We start from the raw sequence: 24757 nt of genomic DNA on the forward strand, positions 1-24757 counted from the left end.
TCTTAGCCCTTATCAGCACTATATTTTCTCTTTTAGCAGTCTCCAGTTTGATTCATTATAGCCTTCAGTGTTTTTTTTCTTCATTCCACAAATACATATTTAAAAAAGATTTTTAGTTTTCTAAAACTAATAGCAATTATATTCTTTAATAATTAATAACAAGGATTTTCTCTTCAATAATAACTTTATCTTTTGTAGTTTTACTCTTTTGTGCTAAAATAATTCCATAATTGTTTTTCATGACACACAGTTTGTATAATGAAGCAAAGAATGCTTTGTGAAGGCAGATTATATTAAGAGAAGTGTTCTATGTGATTATTTTAAGTTGTCAGCCATGTTTCATACATTCAAGTAATGATTCCTGTATGAACAATGTCAGCATTATATTAACATTTATTTATCAACTTAAATAGGGAACAATGAACAATTCAGTGTGTTAAACTTGTAATTGGGAATTACTACTCAAAACAACTATTTTAACTAAAATTGGTTATTACTGTAAATAAATATAAAACTTCACAAAAGTTGATTTCCTAGTGAGAAATATCAGAGTGATAATTTTGCACACTTGCCTAAATGAATCATTTGGTCATAAAATCCAAAAGACTTTTATTTAAAATAAATTTCCAATCTTCTTCTGAATTTTCCTTGTTTTAACTATTTCATATGTTAGGTAGTGTTTAGTCTGTCCAAAGGTATAATCATAATGAGCACATTTGTTTGCTTTAAAAACAGTTTAATGACTACATTAGAAACTAAAACTTACTGGGGTTTGATTTCTTGTCCTTTTACTAATAGCTTTGGGAATTTTGACAATTCTTTTAGTTTCTCTCCATCTTAGTTTCTTTATCAAATAGGGATAATTGAACCTATTTCACAAGATCTTATTATACTAAATATAAGAACCATAGGTTAATGAACTTCTGTTCATATCTTTGAACCTGTCATTGTTCAGTTTCATCTATATGATGTAGGTGGCTCAGTAAATGTTAGCTGAATGAGTGAATATATATAAACATGTAAGCAAGTATGTAAGCAAGGGATGGAATAAATAAAGCACATCGAAGAAAAAGAACATGTGATCTTAGTTGGTGAAGGTCAGTTAAATGTAATTATTTAGTGTGATTATACATGATGAACTAGAAGATGTAGGTATATGCTGTCTTTTTTTGTACATATTCTCAATTTATTATGTGTAATTTTCATTATTTTGATTATTCTCAGGCAGAAAAGGCTAGCTTGGTTCATTTATTGGATTTCCTAGGTCTGATTTTTCTCACAATGATTTGGGCCATTTGTCCTCGAGATAGTTTGGCACTTTTGGGCCAGTGGATACAGTCTAAACTACAGGAGGTAAGTATGAGACAGTAAGTTGAATTTGTAATGGCCTGTGATGAGAATATTTTAAATATTACTCTAAAGTAACAGATACCTATTTTCACATACCATGAAACATAGCTACTAAATTTTAGTGTCTTATGTTTTCTCATTTTTAATAGATCTATATTTTTTTAAAGATCTATTTATTCTAGAGATCTATTTATTCTATTTATTCTATGGTCGCCATGCACACGCATACACATGAACAGGGTGAGGGGTAGCAGGAGAAGGGTTAGAAAGAGAAGCAGATTCCCCATTGAGCGTGCAGCCGATGGGGTTTGACCTCACTACCCACAAGACCATGACCTGAGCTGAAACCAAGAATTGGAGGCTTAGTTGACTGAGCCACCAGGGTGTCCCTTTAGGGGATATTCTTATTAATGAGCATTCAAATTAGAAAATACGACATCTTTTAAATGATGGGGGATAGATGGGTTACAAAGGCTTAGCAACTTTTGGCTAACATGATATGGAGGGGACATAGTTATTGGTCTTTTTTTTTTTAAAGATTTTACTTATTTATTCATGAGAGACACAGAGAGAGAGAGAGAGAGAGGCAGAGACACAGGCAGAAGGAGAAGCAGGCTCCACGCAGGGAGCCCAATGTGGGACTCGATCCTGGGACTCCAGGATCACCCCCTGGGCCGAAGGCAGGTGCTAAACCAGGGACCCTAGTTATTGAGCCACCCAGGGATCCCCCTAGTTATTGGTCTTAAGGAGAAAAAAGCCTTGTCACAAATCCTTTCCCTACTTCTGTCACATTGCGTTCAGACTTTTCATTTTTGTCTCATAGTGACTATGGTGTACTTACTAGGTAACTTCCTTCCCCCAAATATTTACATTCTGATGGGGAACTTTTAAAACCTGTAAACTTTTATGGGCATGATATTGCTGAAGCTGCCCTCATCTCCTTCCTCCCAGTTAAACTAGAATTACCTGGAAAATACCAAAAGGGTAGTTATATTAGGTGTTTGTTAACTTTATTTTTTAGTGCTTATGTATAATGATAGTCGTTGCAAAATTTATTGAGGTCATTTTGTTCACATTTCACAACTGAAAGTAGGTCTTGCAATCTTGATAGTTGCTTTAACTATAATTAATTATTTTATTTCACATCTTTCTTCACATATTTCCTCCTGTCCTAGGAGGTTTGGTTATTCAGGAACAATCTGTTATTTGTTTATTTAATGATTTGTGGAGCACCCATCATTGTGCCATCTGGGTGCTGTTTAAATCTAATGTGTAAAATTCTTTGAGACAAATTGCTTTTGAAATTGGATAACTAAGCCTTTTATCCAGCGTTACCATATTGTTTGGCTGCGTTTTTATTGAAATAAAGGTTCTTAAAAGGAAAAAAAAAGAATGGTTATTGTTTAGGTTACAGGATCTCGTATTTTGAATTTTATTTCTGTTATTGATATGCTGGGTAAGTCATAGGAGTTTGTGTAGTTTTCTCCCCATTAATTAGTATGTAGATTTTTTTCTGTGATGTAATCTGAAGATTCTGTCCTAAGAAAGATAACTTGTAGCTGTTTCTCCCTTGAAATATTTGATGAATCCTGCCACTTCATGTAATTCTTTAATAATTAAACTAAAAGTAGAGATCACTTCTCTTTGAATGCTTTTTCCCTAAATCAAGGCTCCTCCAGTTATTTTGGTGATAAGGATATGTTTCTCTAGAAGCCTTGCTCCAAGGGGATGCTGATAGTGAAGTCATAAAGGGAGGGGAATTGGCTGACATTCATTTGCCAGAAAAAGGAAGAAACAGGGGACTTTACATAACCATTGGGGGGTCCTATTTTTGTAACCTTAGAAGATTTGGGTATAAGGTAGCAGTCCTTATAGAGTGCTACCAGGTAGAGTTTTGAAAACTATTAGTAATAATTATGGTAGCTGTTTATGGAGTGCTTACCATATGTTAGGCAGTAGGTACACACTGTAGATTAATTATGTACAGGGGTTAAGAATATAAACTGTGAACAGATAGACCTGTTTTTGAATTTAGGCTCTGTTAGACCTAAATTCTTTTTTAATTTTTTTAAAAATTTTTATTTATTTATGATAGTCACAGAGAGAGAAAGAGAGAGAGGCAGAGACATAGGCAGAGGGAGAAGCAGGCTCCATGCATCGGGAGCCCGATGTGGGATTCGATCCCGGGTCTCCAGGATCGCGCCCTGGGCCAAAGGCAGGCGCCAAACCGCTGCGCCACCCAGGGATCCCCTAAATTCTTTTTAAAAAAATACATATTTTATTGGAGTTCGATTTGCCAACATATAGTATAATACCCAGTGCTTATCCCATCAAGTGCCCCCCTCAGTGCCCGTCACCTAGTCATCCCATTGGCCTTCCTGCCTCCCCTTCTGCTATCCCTTGTTCGTTTCCCAGAGTTAGGAGTCTCTCATGTTTTGTCTCCCTCTCTAATTTTTCTCACTCATTTTCTCTCCTTTCCCCTATAATCCCTTTTACTATTTTTTATATTCCCCTTATGAGTGGAAAGTAGACCTAAATTCTATATAACTTGGGTAGATTACTTTACCAATTGTAGGCCTCAGTTTCTTGGTCTGTAAATTGGCATAATACTGGCTAAACTCAAAGCACTGTTATGGGTTTAGTGATGCATTTTAAAGTGAGATCCCTCAACCTAAGCACTATTAACATGTTGGGCTAGATAATTCTTTGTTGTGGGGAATTGTCCTGTGCATTGCAGGATGTTTAGTTAGCCTCTAAACATCTGACCTCTACCCACTAGATCCCAGTAGCACTTTTAACCGCCATCCTTCCTCCCCTACAGTAGTGACAATCAAAACTGTCTCCAGGGGCACCTGGGTGGCTCAGTTAAGTGTCTGACTCTTGATCTTGGCTTAGGTCATGATCTCAGAGTTGTGAGACTGAGCCCCACATCAGGCTCTGTGCTGGGTATGAAGCCTGCCTAAGATGCTCTCTCTCCCTCTGCCCCTGCACCACCTGTGTGCACTCTCTTTCTAAAGAAAAAAAAAAATGTCTTCAAACATTTCCAAATGTCCCCGGGGGCAGAATCATATCCAGTTGAGAACCAGTGATTATAGAACGGTTAGCACAGGCCTTAGTACAAAGTACGGACTCAATAAATAGGAGCTGTTGTCATAATTTGCTCGTTTTATCCTGTCTGTAACCCCTGGAGGTTGGTGCTGTTGCTACTCCATTTTACATATGATACTACTGGGCTTAGAGGGGTTAAACAATTAGCCAAGGGTTCACAGTTAATAAGTGTCAGCATTTGGACTTGAGTGTAAGATTCTGTCCTTTTAAAGACAATGTTTTTAACCAGTTCCACTATCAGTAGACTTGATGGAACCCTGCAGACTGCTTGTTGAAAGTGAAGACTGATACATAGTTCAGCAACCTAGAAAAGACCTGATCATGAAGGAAGAAAGTCATATACTGTGGATCAGATTGATTATATTATTTCTGGACATCACTGACGTGTAGCTACCTCTGAAAAAGTATTTCCTCTATTAATAACTCTGTTCTCAAAAGTTCTGACTATTGATCCCTCTCCTACAAATTTTAGTACTTACTGAAAATAAGAATTTAACTGGAAAGCATTCACATAAATACAAGTAATTAGGAAAGTTAAAAATACGATAGCTATTTATATTTTTTTATTGAAGTTGGAAGAAAATTTCATTTCCCTAACTAATCAATACCTCAAAAAGAAAGATGGAATTAAGATAATTTATCAAGGAAAGAAAATTCTGCTATTTGGTTAATTTCCTAACTGAAATAAATTCTCTAGTGGTGTCAGTGGTTATTATATAGCTATATTTTTTCAATTTTCTTTTAAAACTGCAAGATCAGGGGCACCTGGTGGCTTAGTGGTTGAGTGTCTGCCTTTGGCTCAGGTCCTGATCCCGGAGTCCTGAGATTGAGTCCCACATCAGGCTCCCTGCAGGAAGCCTGCTTCTCCCTCTGCCTATGTCTCTGCTTCTCTGTGTCTCTCATGAATAAATAAGTAAAATCTTAAAAAAACAAAAAACAAAAACCACAAGATCAGAATGTTCCTTGGCCATATTAAAAGCTTGCATTAATAAGCTTTCTTAGAGAATCCTCTACACAGTAGGTAGAGGTTGTAATTGGGAAAATAGAAGTACAGGGATCCCCTGCTTTCTGAAAGTTCTTGTTATGTCACTTTCAGGCTTTTTTCATAAAAGCAAACATACTCTTTGGATTCTTTTGGTTAGTGAAAACAGGTACTAATGTAGGTCTTTAGTAAAAGCAGAGTGAGGCAAACTTTTGGAAAGTGGGGGATACTTGTACTGTAGTATTCCTCTCCCATTATCCATGGGGTGAGGGGAGGGTGAGATATATTCAAGACCCCTAGTGGATAGGCTTAAAGCCTCAGATAGTATCCAATCCTATATATACTATGTTTTTCCCTATAAATACATATCTGTGATAAAGTTTTAAAGTTCAACACAGTAAGAGATTAACAACAATAACTAATAATAAAATACAACAGTTATTAACCACACACTGTAAAAAAAAGTTATGTAAATATGGCCTCTCAAAATATCTTACTGTACTCACCTGCTTGTGATGACATAAGATGAATGGTGAAGTGAGGTAAATGATGTAGGCATTGTGGCATAGCATTAGGCTGCTCTAAACCTGCCAGTGTGTCAGAAGGACCTTGTGCTTCCAGACCCCTGTTAACTGTGGGTGACTCAAACCATGGAAAGTGAAACTGGATAAAGGGGACTACCATACTCTCTGTGATACTATAGACTCTTCTGTAGTCTGTAGGCATAATTTTTTAAATATTCTTTTCATGTTTTTAAAATATTAATCTCTGATGGAAGAAATAAAGGCTGCCCTTTGAATGTTAATCATGGAGAGTGTAAAAACTCTATCCTAAATGTTCCATGAAATTAATTTTAAAAATCTCACTTTGGCACTCCTTTTGTTGTAAGATAAATATCCTTAATAGAGCTTCTCTTTCTTATCTCTTCTTAGTATATGTTTGATAGACCGTACAGTAGAACATTGGAGGCTGAAGCTGACAAAATTGGACTACAGCTAGCTGCAAAGGTAAAATGCTCAGTAGTTGAGAAAACAGAATGTCCTTCACACAGTACAAGATAAATGTACATCATCTTAATGAGCTGTGGCATGAGCCAAGAATGAGAGTTGGGCTGTATGAAATTTGTCATTAATACCTTTTTAAATTTGTGCACACTGTACACTGATAGACTATCTTTATTTTACTCCTCTCCTTTGTTTCACTGATCTAAGGGTACTTTTCGAGTAAAGTCCTGTATAACGTCCCCCCCCCCACCCCCTGAGAAAGGTTTATCCTATTGTCGCTATGATCCTAGATGAACAAATTGAATTTTTACCATTTAAATAAACAGTAGAAGGACAGGCTTATTACTCTGTATCTTTAAGACTGCTTTTGTTGCAGCAAATGACCTTTGCTAGCCACAGAAAGCAACTCTAGGCCTTTAGCATGATTTAAGTTGGCTTTGTTCATGTCTGCTTTATAAGGGAACTGCATGCCTGCCTGCTATTTTTATCATCTGTGATAACTGAGCATTGTTAGTAGAATTTAATATTGGAAGTAAAACTGCATTTTTTAAAATGGTTAAAAAACAATGCCACTTTGTACATTAAATTCAAATTGTACTTGATTCTTTGTTGAGTTTCCAGTAGTTATTAAAAGTCCTAGCTATTAAAAATCACTATTATTTGAAGTTCTTATTATGAGTTCTATGGATTTAATTTCATAAATGAAGATACTGCTTATTCACAAAAGCAAAAGTAGTTATTTGAATGTTATATAATGAAAGTTAAGTGAATTATCTCACTGTTTAGATTAAGAAGTTCCCGAATAGTGGGCCACAGATTGGCTATAACAAGAGTTTCCTAACTTTAATGTACTATAGTCTATGGAATTTTCTCTTTAAAGTATGTTTTATGTTCTGGTTAAGAAACCTTTGCCTATTTCAATAAATTGTTACTGTTTTACTTCCAAGAAGCTTATTTTATTATCTTTTTAAAATATAATATTAGAAAAAAAATAATATTAGGAAGAAATCTAAATTGTTTTTTTCCCATGTAGATATCTAATAGCCTCAGCACTGTTTATTGAAGAGTTATCTTTTCCCCACTATACTTCAGTGCTCTCTTTGTTGTAAATGTGGGAGCTATAGAGAAGTCCATTTCTGGCCTCCCTATTGTGTTCTGTTGTCTTTGAGCCAATACCACACTGTCACTGTAGCTTTGTAGTAAGATGTGATATTTGATAACTTCTGTCCTCCAGTGTGGTTCTGCAAGATTGACTTGGCTATTCTTAGTCCTTTTCCTTTCCATTTAAATGTCAGAATCAGCTTATCAAATTACACACTTCTACAAAAACATGCTTGAGATATTGATTGGAATTGTGTGAATTTGGGGATGGTTGAGTACTGTTAATAATATCGAGTCTTCCAGCCCATGAGGGATATATTTCTCCATTTACATAGATGTTCTTAGATGTTTCAGCACTGTTTTCAGATGGTGTGTGTGTGTGTGTGTGTGTGTGTGTGTGTGTGTAGGACTTACACATCTTTTGTTAAATGTACTGCTAAGTGTTTGACGTTTTTTGATGTTATCGTCAAGTATAATTTAAAAAATAAACTTCCTATGTATAGAAGTGCAATTTATTTTTTATAAACTTGTATCTGGCAACCTTGCTAAATAAAGTCACTTAATTCTAATAGTGTGTAGATTCTTTTAGATTTTTTACATACATGTTTGTGTTACCTGTGAGTAATGACAACTTTAGTTCTTCCTTTCCAATCTATGTCCTTTCTTTTTTTACCTTATTGCAATGGCCAGAAACTTCAGTACAATGTTGATGGTGAGACTTTTATTTCTTCATGACCTTAGGGAGAGAGCATTCAGTATTTCACCATTCTGATATCTGTTATAAGGTTTTTTTTTTTTTTTTTTGTAATCTGACTTTTTAGAAGAGTTGCCCTTCTATTTCTAATATGCTAAGAGAATTTTTTTAAATTATGAGTAGCTGTTAAATTTTATCAAATTCATTTTTTTTTTGTATTGAGTATATAATTTTTCTTCTTTAACCAGTAAATCTGGAAAACTACATTTATTTTTATTTTACACATTAGGACAACTTGCTATTTTTGAAATAAACCGATTTTATCAATTATATTATCCTTTCAGTATATTACTGAAGTTGGTTTGCTAATGTTTTGCTTAGTAGAATGTTTGTATCTCCTTTCATAAGAGATACTGGCTTAGAATTTTCTTTTCTTGTAATGAATGTCCTGTCATGTTTTGGTATCAGGATTATGTTGGCCTCATAAAATGAGTTGGGAAGGGTTGTTTTTCTTTTCTCTGGAACAGTTTGTATAATATTAGTGACATTTATTTTTTAAATGTTTGGAGATTTCATGAGTAAAGCCATATGGACCTACACATTTCTTTGTGTAATGGTCTTTAGTTATGGCTAATCTCTTTAACAGATACAGAACTATTCACATTTTTCTGTGTTGTGCTAGCTTTTAAAAAAAAAATTATTTACTTTAGAGAGAGAGAGAGAATGAGCAAGGGAAGGGGCAGAGGGAGTGAGAGGGAAAGAAGCACACTCTGCACTGAGTCCATCGCAGAGTTTGGTCTCATGACCCTGAGACCATGACCTGAGCTGAAATCGAGAGTTGGAGGCTTAACCAACAGAGCACTGAGGTGCCCCAGTTTTGTGTCAGTTTTTATAAGTTTTGTTTTTTATAGAAACTTAGGTTTTATTTAAATTCTCAACATTATTGGCATAACGTTTGTCAATATGCATATATATATCTATATTTGTATTTTATATATTTTTTATTGAAGTATAGTTGACACACAATATTGCATTAGTTCCATGTGTATAAAACAGGGATTCGACAACTCCATATGTTATACTCACCGTAAGTGTAGCTACCGTCTGTCACCATGCAATGCTGTGGCAGTACCATTGACTGTATTCCCTATGCTGTACCTTTCATCTTGTGGCTTATTTATCCCATAACTAGAAGCCTGTATCTCCTGCACCTTCATCTACTTTGCCTGTCCCTCATGCCCCTCTCTTTTGGCAACCTTCAGTTTGTTACCTTTACTATATTTTTAATGTCTGAAGGATATTGCATTCTATATATGTATTTTATTTATTTATTGAAAATCTAATTCAGTTTTATTTAAGGAGTTTCATATGTTGTGATTCCTTCTACTGTCAATCACTTTAGTTCTTCCAGAGTTTAAGTCATAATCTTCAAGGTAGCCCTTTTCTAAAGTCATGTGGTGTGCCTGGGTGGCTCAGTCAGTTAAGCGTAGAACTCTTAACTTAGGCTCAGGTCATGATCTCAGGGTTGTGGGATCAGACTCTGCATCGGACTCAATAGAGAGTTTGCTTGAGATTCTTGTTCCCTCTCCTTCTGCCCTTCCTACTCCTTGCTCACACACTCTTTCTCTCTCTCTAAAAGTAAGTAAATGAATCTTTAAAAAGATGCTTTGCTCAGTCCACAGTTCTTTTAGTTGGGCTTCTTTGATCTCCACTTGAATATGCACGTACTTCAGAAATTCAACAGCTGTAATTTTTGGGATCCAGTGTCTTCAAGCAGTTTCCTTTAGGGCCACAGTTAGGGTCTGAGTAGATGGATCTGCCTAGTTCTCCATTTCAGACACCCTCTAAACGTGAATAAGTTCAAACTGTATTCACTCCTAAACTGTCACACTCTAGCATAGTAAAGATTGTTGAGATATGCCAATATCTAAGGTTAAAATAATTTGATTATTAGTTCTTTCATAGTATTAGCAGATCTGTCTTGTGGTTCTTTCCCACAGATAACTCACATTTCAGCATGTATATTTTCTGTCACGTCTTGTGAGCTCACTGATCTTACTTTCAGTTGCGTCCATTCTGCCATTAAACCTGACTTTTAAATTTTAGTTATTATACTATTCCATGCTAGAATTTCTCTTTGATTCTCTTATAAATTACAATTCTCTGGGGAAATTCTCTATTTTGTCATAGTTTTATTCATATTTTTTGAATATGTTAATTGTAGCTTTTTTTTAAACATTCATGTTTATTAACTATTTGCATTCTCTCTGGGTCTGTTTCTATTGTTTGTTTTTTGCCTTTGGTCTTGTTCTTGATATGCTTGCTCATTTTTTTTTAAATAAATTTATTTTTTATTGGTTTCAATTTACCAACATACAGAATAACACTCAGTGCTCATCCCATCAAGTGCCCCCCTCAGTGCCCATCACCCATTCACCCCCACCCCCCACCCTCCTCTCCTTCCACCACCCCTAGTTCGTTTCCCAGAGTTAGGAGTCTTTATGTTCTGTCTCCCTTTCTGATATTTCCCACACATTTCTTCTCCCTTCCCTTATATTCCCTTTCACTATTATTTATATTCCCCAAATGAATGAGAACATATAATGTTTGTCTTTCTCTGATTGACTTACTTCACTCAGCATAATACCCTCCAGTTCCATCCACGTTGAAGCAAATAGTGAGTATTCGTCGTTTCTAATGGCTGAGTAATATTCCATTGTATACATAAACCACATCTTCTTTATCCATTCATCTTTCAATGGACACCGAGGCTCCTTCCACAGTTTGGCTATTGTGGACATTGCTGCTAGAAACATCGGGGTGCAGGTGTCCCGGCGTTTCATTGCATCTGAATCTTTGGGGTAAATCCCCAACAGTTGCTTGCTCATTTTTGATTGAATCCTGGACATTTCATATAAATAGTACTGTTGGCTCTGAATGATAATTTCTTCTGGTAATGGGGATTCTCCCTTTAGTCTGGAGGACTAGAATAGTCCAGAGTATTTCAGTCAGTCAGAGCCTGAGCTGAGACTTCATAAGTTTGAATTTACCTCTACTTCACCTTCATTCATAAAGGTATTGCTGTTCAGGGAAGTCTACTGAGGCATGGAGTATTTGCTAAGTTCCTTCTGTGTAGTGGTTTTTGCACTTCAGTTTTTCATCTGCCAGCATCATGAGACTTGAAATGTCTACTCAGTTTTCATCCATTTTAAGTGTCCTGTGCAGCTTAAAAATTGATAGGACACCTTGGTGAACTGACATCAGGTGGTGTGTTTGCCTTCCTATGTTTCAGATCTTAGCTTCTCAAGTTTGGCTACCTTGTTAAGCCTGAAGTTTTGGCTCTCTAGCCCTGCTAGACAGCTGAAAAATCTCCTTAGTCACCTCTTTATGCATGAATTTCTTTAGAGTTCTGCTTATATTCTCAGCCTCTGGCTCTTTACTGCTTAGAATTTAACAGATTTCTTTGAAAGCAAGAGCAACACATAGATAAGACTCTCCTCCCTGAGCTTTCCTTCTGGGATTTTTGCTTTTCTAGTCTTGGCTGACTTGGTAACTTTCCAAAACCTTTGAACAAATATTATTTATACTTTATCCAGATTTAAAAAATTTTTGTTGAAGTATAATTGGTATAGAACATCCTTTTAATTTCAGGTGTACATCATATTGATTCCGTATTTTTATACATTACAAAATAATACCCATGAGAAGTGTGATTACCATCCATCGCCAAAGTTATTACAATATTATTGGCTATATTCCCTATGCTGTACATTATATCCCCATGACTTATTTATTGTATAACTGTTAGTTTTTACCTCTTAATCCCCTTCACCTATTAGATTTTCTAATTATGTTTGATAGTAACATTGTTCTGCTCTAATTTATTTACTCTGTCACTGCTAGAAGAGGCAGTCCCTAACTTAGTCTTTTTAATAGCTACCTAATATTCTGTAATATCAGTAAGTAATTTAGTTATGTATCTATTCATGTGCTTTTGGATTATTTCCAGGTCTTTTGTCATTGTTTAAATTGCAAATTGGCATCCTTATACACATATCCTTATGTTCCTTGAGCTTTTTATAGCAGGGTGGCATTGCTGACATGCCATTTTTATTTTTAAAAGATATTCTCAATTATTATAGAACATTATGGCAAATCTTAACAGTGACATATCAGAATACCATTTTTCTAATACCCACATCAGCACCATTTTAAATATCTTTAATTTTTGTTAATTTGGACAAAAAATGGAATCTTGTTGCTTTAAAAAATTTGCATTTTCTTGCCTAGTAGTAAAGTTGAGAATATTGCTTCATTTTTATTGACTATTTCATTTCTTCTTTTGTAGATTGCCTTTTTTTTTAAAAAAATGTTTTTTCTGCATAGATTTTAAAAATACATATTCTAGATCCTACACTTGGAAATTCTAAATCAGTAACTAGATGATGAAACACTGAATCTCAATATGTTTAGGAACTTCCAAGTGATTGTGCTGTCTAGACAGGTTTGGAAATTACTACTTTGAGTGATCAAATGTCAATTTAATGTTTTTGGATGACTCGGTAAATTAAATTTTCTGTTTTATTTGAGAAAGAAGAATGAAATTAGAAAAGTTAGTAAATATTGATATTCCTTTGATTACTTTAAAATATATAAGCTATATATTTTTAAAGAGAATATATCTGGGTAGATAAAACTATGATTCATTTTCTAAAGCACATTTAAATATTGTGGACAAGGTGACTTTTGCCAGTTGTGACATCATACTTAGTTCAAAGGAGAAAATGATACTGCTTACAGATGTTAAGTTATGAATCCATAGTGATACCAGTAATATCTTTGTTATGGAGCCCTTAGGATATAAAAAACGCCATGTCTGAGTATAAGTATTCATTTCCTATCAAAAGGACGGAACAGTGTAAGAACCTCAGATATTATATTGATACTACCATTTATTCTGCAATATCACCTGTTTTGATGATAATGTCATTATCTGTGATTTAACACCATATTCTAATACCATGTTTAGTATGCTATATATATATATCATCTGATCTAATCCTTTAGTAACTCTGTGAAATATTGATTAGTATCATTATCTCCATCTTATTGATAAAGGAACTGAAACCCAGATAGGCTGTGCTACCTTCTTACAAGTACAAAACGGTAAAGCCATGATTCAAACCCAAGTGTGTATGATTTCAAAGACTGTGCTCCAGTTTTGTTTTTGGTGTTATCCCTTTACCACAATTACATTTCTCAAGCTCATCTTGTTTCCATGTTATTATATCCCATGCATGCTTTTCCATCTTTATGTTGTTCTTTTAGTAGCATTTGACACTATTAACCATACTCCCCTTTAAAAATATGTATGTATTTGTGTTTTTAGCTACACATTTCAGTATTATATAGAAAGTTGTTTAATATTAATATTGTAAACTCATAATGGGAAATAACAGCCTTTACTGCCCCTCTACCTTATACCCTGAAGTGAAAGTCACCTTAACTTTTTAGCTGTTTACCTTTATGTTTCCACATAATGTGTTTATTAATTTAATTTCTTGACTGATTAGGTTTAGACAATTCATTTCTTGTTATGGAAGATTTAATCTTTTATAACCCAGTTAATGTTTTTATGTGTTTATTTGCTATCTGTGCCTATTCCTCCATGGTTAAGTATTTTTCAGTTTTTTTTTCTTCATACTCTACTAGGATTGTGTTTTCTTACTGTTGACTTTGGAGTGTTCTTTACGTATTCTGGATACAGTCATTAGTTGTATGTGTGATTTGAAATTGTTTATTCCTTATCTGTGGTTCATCTTTTTAAACAAAGTTATGTGTGCTTTCTTTTCTATATTTTTCCGGAGAAAACATTTTTAATTTTGATGAAATCTAGTTTAAGATACCCCAATGAAACTCTGCTAATTTCTGAGGCGAGCTTCTTTCTGAAACCTTAACCCACAAATTCCAACTACTCCTGTAGCCCTAAACTCTTGTCTTCTAACCCCTTAGCTTAGCCAAACTTACGATGTTCTGCTTGGGTTTCACCCGTTTATATTGAGATCAGGAAATTTCCTCTAGGCAGAGAGCAGGAGCAAATCTGGGGATCTCAGTACACAGTGTTTCTCTTTTTTTCAAGAATCATAGTCTTGTCTTGCCTTTTGTCCAGTACCTGAAAATGTTTGCTTCATGTAATCTGTCCATTTTTATGGTAATTTGTGGTGGGAGGACAAGTCCAGTGCCAGTTATTCTCATGAATGGAAGTGTATACACCCCCACATTCGTAGCTCATGATTGTCCATATTTTACACAAATACACTAAGAAACTTCTCAGAAGCTCTGCATACATAGGTTGGGATAGGGGACTCCACTGTAAGATGAAAAGACAGTGAGCTAGCTCTGTCTTTGGGAATTTCTACATGGAATATATGTAGGCCCTTTCTCTGTGGCTGTTCAAGTGTCTTTGCAGAAGAATCCTATAAAATTGGCTGTTGTTATTTAGGGGATAGAAAGGGAGAGGGAGGTGGGGTTATCCTTTTATTGGTGAGTCTCTTCCTTATTCTCTTTGTGAATCTTTCACCTCAGCCACTTTCTCTTGAGTACCAAATATGGAACCTTTCTGGAGTCCCCATGATGTGGGGCTGTCAGCTGCCAAAGAAGCAATATGTATAGTGATAATGAGCGAGCTCAGGAACTTGACTGCCTCAGTTTGAGAATCTGCTTTGCCAGCTCTAGAGTATTAGCTGTGTGATCCTGGGTGAATTTTTTTATCCTAGAATTTCTATACCTCAGTTCTCATCTATAGGACAGGAATAGTAGTAAGACCTATGTTGTAGAATTAATATAATTAAAGTCCCAAGAGCACTAATCTATCTTCTAATCATTTATATTTAAATGTATGCCTGTGTTTCAGCTGTAGTCAAAAAATTAAAAACAAAACAAACATATATCTGCCTGTTACTTCCTCTTTCTATTTCACAAGTATCCTAAACCTAATATATTCAAAATATCCTTGATTTTCCTTCACATCTACTTCTAGTCATCCTTTCCCCAATAAATATCCACCTTCTATTCAATTATTTTTGGAAAAGATCTGGAGTCCTTAATACTACCTTCTTTATCATTCACATGGAATCTATTACCACGTGTTAGTAGTCATGTCTATAAAATATATCTCACCATTAGCATTTTACCTGAACTGTGCCAGCCTCATGCCAGCTTTCATTGGCTCCAATCACATTTTCCTCTACTTTGCCATAAATTATAATTAGGTCCAGTCAGCTAGGATATTTACTTCCTCAAGGTAAGACCTAAGAGGACACTGGCCAGCATTTGCCATGAGATTTTTCAGATTCTATTTGATTGGCACTTTTTTCCCCATATTTGTTAATATATGCTATTAGAAGACATCTTTGAGACCTAGGTGACACTCTTTAAATTGACATACATAGCCCTTCTTCAGTCTGTTCTGTTGATTTCTGTTTATTCAGTGTGTACTTAATGTGTATGTATCATTTTCCAGGATGTAGGGATTATATAATACCTTTATGGAGGTCAGAATTTGAGTAAAAAGCAGAGAGATTCAATAAGCAATTTTTGTAGTTTAAAGTATTGTGATAGAAATACATAGGATCCCCTGAAAAAGTAGAGCAGAGATATGTAACTAGGGATGAGAACTTGGTCTAGAGATTAGACTGAGAAAGAGATGCTTCTAGCAGACATCTGAAAGCTAGGTAGTAATTATGCTGGTGAAGATGTCTATGGGGATGTTTGTGGCATGGTGGACAGCATGTTTAATGGCAAAAATAATTGCTTAGTCTAGTAGTTAAAAATGCAGTGTGCTAAAATGTAGAGTTCAAGAGCACCAATGTCAAGAGATAAAACTGAAAGTTAGAGACTTGTTAGCAATTTTCAGAATTTTATATCTTACCCAGCATAGTGGTTGACACCTTGAACTCCAGAGTCATACTGACCTGTGTTTGACCTCTTGTCTCTTTCCCATGATTGTCAGCAAATCACTTAACCCTTCTCTTTTCTAGTCTGAAAAATGGGAATAATGATAGTACCTACCTCTCGTGGTTACTTGATTCTTACTTGTGTCTTGTATCCTCTTTTTGGACATTGATGCATCAAACTTTCTTAACTTCTTGCTATTTAATATTCACATCACAGAGCATAATAATCTTATTCCTAATTCTGTCTTTATTAGTCAACCTCCTCATTATAGCCTGACTTCCTTTGTACCATGCCTAAAAGGGAGGGAACATGATGACTAGAGGACACAGATGCCCTGTACCCTTCGTAGTTTTGGCAATTATAGTTATTGGCACACATTAATAAGTTGATATTCTGCTCTTATATCAGCCTTGTGAACTTGGTTAATAGGAACTATTTCTGTGAGATTGAACTATTGGTCATGTGCTATCCCATTAGATTTATGAGATTTTACGGCCAAGGACTAAACAGAATATGGAAAATTCATTAAAATCAAGTTACTAAGGATGCCTCTTTGAAAATAGGCAGCTTGCTGCCTTTAGAGTGCTCTCTAGTTGCTCTTTGTTATTGGGTGTGAGTTTATTTTGTGTTTTTATGTTTTTATAGTTTTATATTTTTATAGTTTTAATTTTTCATTTATAAAACATTTAATTTATCATTATATAAGTTATCAGAAAGACTAATACAAGGTTGGTAAAAACTGGTGACTCACAGAGTAATAACTAGTAGATGTCCTTACTAGCTGGCAATCAAATTACATATTTTATTTTGTGTGTGTGTGTATTCTGTGTCATTATAAAGATAATTTGACACTTCACAGTCATTTACATAAATGGCTGATTTCACCAGCAGCTAAATTATTTTTATTTTTTAGTATCTGTTTCTTAAATATGAAAAAGGAAACTGATTTTGTTTCAGTGTTTTTAATGCAGGAGCAGTCTTTTTAGTAGGGTACTTCTTGTGATTGTCACAATGTTTAGGGTAATAGAGATTTCTGGTGTTTAATTGGCATGGGATAGGCACTGGGAGCAGGGATCTTCAATACCCTGTAATGGCCTGGAGAGCCTTCCAAATGGTAGAGTTGTCGAGCCCCCCAAATTTGTAAGTGTTCCTGTTGTGAGGTGCCAGATGGATTTTTCAAGTAACCTGCATAACTGTGCAGAGAGCACCATCTAGTGATGGAAACAGGTAATAAACAAAATCTATTTTCATGGCAGAAATAAAATCAAAATTGTAAACTTTCTGTATATAATAGGTAAAAATCATAGACTTTTGGAGCAGGAAGGAAAGCTGGAGATAATCTAATCAACCTTCTCTTTTTACAGATAAGGAAATTAGGGTCCAAAGAGGTGAAGTGATTTGTCCCATAACATGCACCTAGTTAGGAAGAACCCATGCTAAGATGCAGGTCTCAGAGTTTCCAGGTTGGTAATCTGAGCCTTTGTCATAGCATACTGACTATTTTTGTATTCAATTTGGGTTAATATCTTAGGTGCTTTGCTTAGTGATTAAAGAATAAAAAACAGGAAATGAGAACATCTTATTTACTAGGTGTGTTATAATGTAAATTTTCGTAAAGCATACATCATGTGTTACATATTATTTGAACTTCATTATATCATGTAGACAAATGAGACAGGCTTTGTGTATTCACTTAATTTTTTAGTTGCAATGATTTTAACTCTGTTGAATCTTATGATAGAACTTTAGGATAGGGAAAATATGTACATGAAAGTTTGACATGTTGACAATTAAAAGATGCAAAAAACTTTAAAATGAAATGAATTTACAAAATGATTGAAGTCTTCTTATTTCTCTTTGTTAGGGCATATGAAATAGCTTTGGTAAGTCCAGGTTTTTTTGTTTTGTTTTTAATATTGAGAATGGTTTAGCTGAAACCATCTTGATGCTATGTCACATTCATTTGGAAAAGAGCAATTTTTAAGTATTGACTGGAAAATGTTTAGACAAGAAATGTGTTCTACCATAAAGTGAGCTTTAGTGAGTGATGTCTTCAGAGGTATTAGGAAAATGATTGTATGAAAGTGAGAGACTGGGAGAGCTGGTTTCCTGGTAGATGGTAGTGACGGTGATGACAGCAGTGCTGGTAACACTGATGATGCTATTCACAACAACAGCAATACTGTTAACTAACGTCCCTGTACGTGAGGGGCCCTGTTTTGTTTGCATGTGTTAACTCTGTAATTTTCCTAACAGCCCTGTGAACTATAGGTGCTGTTATCATCCTCATCTTATAGATGAAACTGAGGGACAGAGAAGTTAAGTAATCTGACAAAGATCTCTCAGATAGTAAGATTTTTCCCTCCTAGGATAAAAATACATGTTTCTGAAATGGAACTTTCTATGATATTGTAATGCACCAGGAACAATTTTGGTTTTCTGCAGCACTGCCCCAAAGATAATCGTTTTAAAAAGTGTTTGGTCTCTCTAAATAGCCTCAGTGTATTCTTCTATCTCTAGGAGTCCAGCTACCCTTCTGCCACAGTCCTTTGTAGTATTATCTCAGGTGACTATTTTACCCACCACATGTCTGTGTGAAATACAGGAGAGGATGTCACAAGGACTGACACAAGTGTAAGCTGTTAATGGCATTCTGAAAAATGACTCAGAACTGCTAATGTCAGATTTTACCTCTTAGGGTTATGGCTGGCAGGAGTTTTGTTGGAGAATCTAGGTGAATAGAAACCAAAATTCAGAGATACCTTTATTGTTACATTTCTAATGAAAATTTTGGCTACAGGTAGGATATACTAGGTCTGGATTTATTTATACGTATTTTTTCTGGTATTGTTTTGACATTGGAAAATATTCAAATATAAGAATAGCTCTTCTACTATTCTACTCTTATGAATATCATATCCCACTGAGTTTCTAATTGAATAGTAGCAAATTCTTTTTGCATTAATATGTCCCTTAATGCATATTCATGCATGCTGATGTTATAGGCTGAATTAAACTAAATCCTTCTTTAATTGTAAATTTGTGATATCATCACTTATGACCAGACCTAACATCTTGCAAAATTGGTTGCTCACCGGGGGAAAGTAAGAGTAGAAATAGTATCTACTGTGTTCTGGGTCTAGACTGACTACTTTAGAAGAGTTCCCACATTTAATCCTAATGATCTACTGCTTTCATTTCATTTTTAAAAATGAATCTGAGATTCCTGGAGACTAAGTTATTGGCCCAAGGTCACAAACACTTCAACCATTCTACTTCTGTTCAAATTGTGACCCTGTCACTTACTAGTTATGTTACTTTCAACAAATTACTTGACCTCTGTGGGCCTTGGTTTCTTCCTCTGATCTGTGAAATGAGTGTAATAATAGTACTTACTCTCAAAGGTTTGTTATAATGATTCAGTGGGTTAACATTTGTCATACGCTTGGAATAATACCTGGCATTTAGTGCCACGTAAGTCATTATTAATTAAACAAAATAAATAAATGGTATTTTGAACCCAGTCTCTCTGTTTCTAAAATCTGTGCTCTTCCCAGTGTCCTAGTATAATGCCTCAAAAAGTGTTCCAGGACCAATGTATTTTACTTAGACATATTTTCTTATATTTCCCTTGGCCAACTGTAACCATTACTAGTTCTATTTTAAGAAGGAAACCTTGTCTAGGAATTATCCCATCTTTTCTTAATGTACTTTCAGACACTTTGTAAACGCAAGTTCCTTATTTTGTGATAATTTTTAAAAATTTTTTTTAGAGAGGGGGAGGGAGAGCACCCAAGTAGGGAGAGAATCTCAAGCATACTTCATGCTAAGCTTGGAGCCTGACACAGGGCTCGATCTTGAGATCACGACCTGAGCCGAAATCAAGAGTTGGACACTCAACCAACTGAGTCACCCAGGCGCCCTGCTGTAATTTTTATTGAGAAAAATGAATTGGGTTTGTGATAGGCTGAATATTTTTTTAATATTTCTGTTTTGATATATAATTATCATTATCTTTTTTTTTTATTGTGGCAAGAATATTTAACATGAGATCTACCATCTTAACAAATTTTTAAGTGTATAATACATACTATTAACTATAGGCAGTGTTGTACAGCAGATCTCTAGAATTTATTCATCTTGTATAACGGAAGCTTTCTACCTTTTGAATGGCAACTTCTTTTTCTCCCTATTCTCAGCCTGTGGCAACACCATCTATCCTCTGCTTCTATTTTAAATACCTCACATAAGTGGGACCATGCAGTATTTGTCCTTTTGTGACACGTTTATTTCACTTAGCATAATATCTCAAAGTTCATTCATGTATTTGCGTATAGCAGAATTTCCTTCTTAAAAACTGAATAATATTTCATTATATATGTATACCACTTTTCTTTATCCATTTTTCCACTGATGGGTATTTAGATTGTTTCTGTATCTCAATTGTTATGAGTAATGCTACAGTGAACAGAAGAATGTTGATATTTCTTTGAGATTTCAGTTCTTTTATATAAGTACTCATCAGTGGGATAGCTGGATCATATAAAAGTTCTATTTTTAATTTTTTGAGAAACCTACATACTCTTTTCTGTAGTGGCAATACTATTTTACATTTCCCACTGACAGTGTGCTAGGGTTCCACTTTCTCTGTGTTCTCACCAACACCCCCGCCCCCCTTTTTTAAAAATCATAGCCATCCTAACAGATGTGTGGTGATCTCTCATTATGGTTTTGATTTCCTTTACTCTCATAGTTACTGATATTGATGATTTTTAGATATACCTATTGGTCATTTGTACATTGTTTTTGAAGGACTATCCAAGATTTTTGCCCAATTTTAAATATTTTGTTTTTTTTTGTTGTTATTGAGTTCTAGGACTTCCTTATATTAAATATTAACCATTTATTAGGTATATCGTCTGCAAATATTTTCTCCCATTCTGTAGGTTGCCTTTTCACTCTGTTATTTCCTTTGTTGTACAGAAGCGTTTCCATTTGATGTAGTCTCCTGCATCAGTTTTTGCTTTTGTTGCTTGTGCTACGGTGTCATATTCAAGAAATCATTGCCAAGACCAGTGTCATGAAGTTCCCCCCCTATGTTTTCTTTGAGGAGTTTCATATGTTTCAAGTTCTGTGTTTAAGGTTTTAATCCATTTGGTTGCATCTTTGTCTGTGGTGTAAAGTGAGGGTCCAATTTCATTGTTTTACATGTGGATATCCAGTTTTCCACTTAATGAGGAGACTGTCTTTTGCCCATTGTATATTTTTGGCACTTTTGTCAAAGATCGCTTGACTGGATATGCTTAAGTTTATTTCTGGGCTCTCTATTCTGTTCAAATGGTCTGTATGTCTATCTTTATGCCAGTATCATTCTGTTTTAATTACTGTAGCTTTGTAATATATTTTGAAATTAGGAAGTATGAAGCTTTTACCTTTGTTCTTCTTTCTTAAGATTATTTTGCCTTTTTGGGGGCCTTTTGTGGTACTTTGTGTATTTTAGGATTTTTAAAAATATTTTATTTTTTTTTTATTTGAGATATAGAGAGAACATGAGCCAGGGCAGAGAGAGAGGAAGAAATGGGTTCTTGTTGAGCAGTTAAGCCCGTCTGCCTTTGGCTCAGCGCATGGTCCTGGGGTACCAGGATTGAGTCCTGCATCAGGCTCCCTGTGGGGCTTCTCCCTCTGCCTGTGTCTCTGCCTCTCTTTTTCTGTGTCTCTCATGGATGAATAAATAAAATTTTAAGAAACTCCAAAAAACAAAAAACCAGCTCTTAGTTTTTTTATCTTCCTATGATTATTATTATTGGTACTATTATTTTAGTCTTTATTCCATTTATTTCTGCTCTGATCTTTATTGTTTCCTTTCTTCTAATTTTGGACTTGCTTTGTTCTTTTTCTAGTGCCTTTCATTGTAAAGTTAGATTAATTATTTGCTATTTTTCTCATTTCTTGAAGTAGGCCTGTATCACTATAAACTTCTGGCTTAGAACTGATTTTTTGTGACCTAAAGATTATGAACTGATGGTGTTTTTGTTTTCATTTGTTTTCAAGTATTTTATTCTCTTTGATTTCTTCATTGACCCATTCATTGGTTCTGTTGTAGCATGTTGTTTAGCCTCCACCTGTTTGTGTTTTTTTTTTCAGTATTTTTCTTGTAATCGATTACTAGTTTCATACTGTTGTGATTGAAAAGATGCTTAATAAAATTTCAACCTTATTAAATTTATTGAGACTTGTTTTATAGTGTAACGTGATCTATGCTGGAAAATGTTCCATGTGCACCTGAAAACAATGCGTATTCAGCTGTTTTTGGATGGAATGTTCTCTATCTACCTGTTAGATCCATCTGGTAATGTGTCTTTAGAGTTATTGTTTCTTTATTGATTTTCTGTCTGGATGATCTGTCCATTGATATAAGTTGGGTATTAAAACCCCCTAGTATCATTATATTATAGTCGACTTCTCTCTTTATATCTGTTAATATTTGCTTTATATATTTAGGTGCTCCTATGTTGAGTGCATAGCTATTTACAATTGTTACATCCTCTTATTGGATTTATCCCTTTATTGTTATGTAATGCCCTTCTTTATCTCTTATTATAGTCTCTGTTTTAAAGTCTGTTTTGTCTGAAACAAGTACTGGTAACCAGCCTTTTTTTTTTTTTTTTTTTTTACTTTGCGTGGAGTATCTTCTTCCATCCCTCATTGTCAGTCTTTTTTTTTTTTTTTTAAGAGTTTATTTATTCTAAATAAAGGAAAATGAAGGATATAAACTTCCAATTATGGAATGAATGAGCCAGAGGGAAAAAAGGCATAGCACATGAAATACAGTCAATGCTATTGTACCAATTTGCATTCCTACCAACAGTGCATGAGGGTTGCTTTTACCCCACATCCTCACAATACTAGTTATTTCTTGATTTTTTATTTTAGCCCTTCTTATAGGTATAAGGTGATATTTCATTGTGCTTTCTATTTGTGTTTCCCTGATGATTAGCAATGTTGAGCATTTTTTCATGTGTTTGTTGACTATTTGTATGTCTTCTTTGGATAAAGGTCTATTCGTGTCCTCTGCCCATTTTTAAATTGGATTATTTGGAGTTTTTTTGGTGTTGAGGTATATAAGTTATGTATTTTGGTTATTAACTCCTTATCAGATATATCATTTGTAAGTATCTTCTCCCATTCAGTAGATTGACTTTTTGTTTTGTTAAGTTTCCTTCTCTGTACAAAAGCTTTCTGTTTTAATGTAGTCCCAATTGTTTATTTTTGCTTTTGTTTCCTTTGCCTTAGGAGACATATCTAGAGAAATATTGCTGTGGCCAGTGTTAAAGAAATCACTGCCTGTGTTCTCTTCTAGGGTTTTTATGTTTTCAGGTCTCATGCTTAGGTCTTTAATCCATTTTGAGTTTACTTTTGCATATGATACTAGAAAGTGGTCTGGTTTTATTCTTTTGCATCTTGCTATCTAGTTTTCTCAGCACCATTTATTGAAGAGACTATCTTTTCTATATTGTATATTTTTTCCTCCTTTGTCATAGATTAATTGACCATATATCCACGGGTTTATTTCTGGACTTTTCTATTCTTTTCCATTGATCTATATGTCTATTTTTGTGCCATATCTTCATTTTTAAATTCTTTTTTCTTTTTCCTCTTCAGCTTGGTTGCTCTCAATTTTCCAGTCTTTCAGATCTCTGATCTGTTATTTTATATCCTCTAATCTACTTTTTATTCCCCCTAGTGTATTTTTCATTTCAGTTACTGTATGCTTCACCTCTGATTGGCTCTTTTTTTTATATTTTCTATTTCTTATTGAAGTTCTCACTGAGTTTATCCACTTTTCTCATAGTGTGGTGAATATCTTTATGACCATTACTCTGAACTTTCTCATATCAGATAGATTACTTATCTCCATTTGATTTAGTTCTTTTTCTGGGGTTTTGTTTTGTTCTTTTGTTTGGAACATATTCCTCTGTCGTCTTATTTTGTCTTATTCTCTGTTTGGTTTCTTTGTATTAACTAGTCAGATTTGTCTCCTGGTCTTGAAAGTAGTGCCATTACGTAAAAGGTATCATGTAGTGCCCAGTAGCTCAATTCCCTTGGTTACCAGAACCAGATGTTCTATGGTTATCATCTGTGTGTGTGCTGCATCTACTCTGCTATTATGGTTAAACTGTGAGTGCTGATGATGTGTTGGTGGCTGGAGCTGGCCTTAAGCCTGCCTGTCAACAATGACTGACTGAAACTACTGTGGGCACACTGATGGACATGGCTTGCCTCTGGTACATCTGGTTGAGGATTGGCTGTAGTCACCATGGGTATGCTGGTGGATGGGGCCAGCCCTAAACCTTGCTGTCTACTGTGATTGCTTGGATGCCTTGGTGGGTAGGGATTGCCACTGGCATAGCTGACTGAGAAACCTGGCAGTAGATACTGTAGGTATGCCAGAGAGTGGCATTTGCTTCTATCCTCCCCTGGACAGGAGTCACATTAGAGGAGCACTGCTCCTGCACTGCTCCTGTCTGCTTACTGTATGGCAGGGCAGGTGCTGCTTTGGAG

At 35.0% G+C, this 24757-nt stretch overlaps 1 protein-coding gene across 2 annotated transcripts in view; it reads left to right on the top strand.

Annotated features, from left to right (window-relative positions):
* Nucleotides 1-24757, top strand: part of OMA1 (OMA1 zinc metallopeptidase) — a 71359-nt gene that overhangs the window by 17924 nt on the left and 28678 nt on the right. For both annotated transcript variants that reach the window (XM_026006994.2, XM_026006995.2), the window contains 2 exons: nt 1225-1353; nt 6373-6447. In XM_026006994.2, the coding sequence (XP_025862779.2) occupies nt 1225-1353; nt 6373-6447 (204 nt within the window). The remainder of the gene's footprint in view (nt 1-1224; nt 1354-6372; nt 6448-24757) is intronic.

The sequence above is a fragment of the Vulpes vulpes genome, chromosome 12 (genome assembly GCF_048418805.1).
Source record: "Vulpes vulpes isolate BD-2025 chromosome 12, VulVul3, whole genome shotgun sequence".
In the NCBI taxonomy this organism is placed as follows: Eukaryota; Metazoa; Chordata; class Mammalia; order Carnivora; family Canidae; genus Vulpes; species Vulpes vulpes.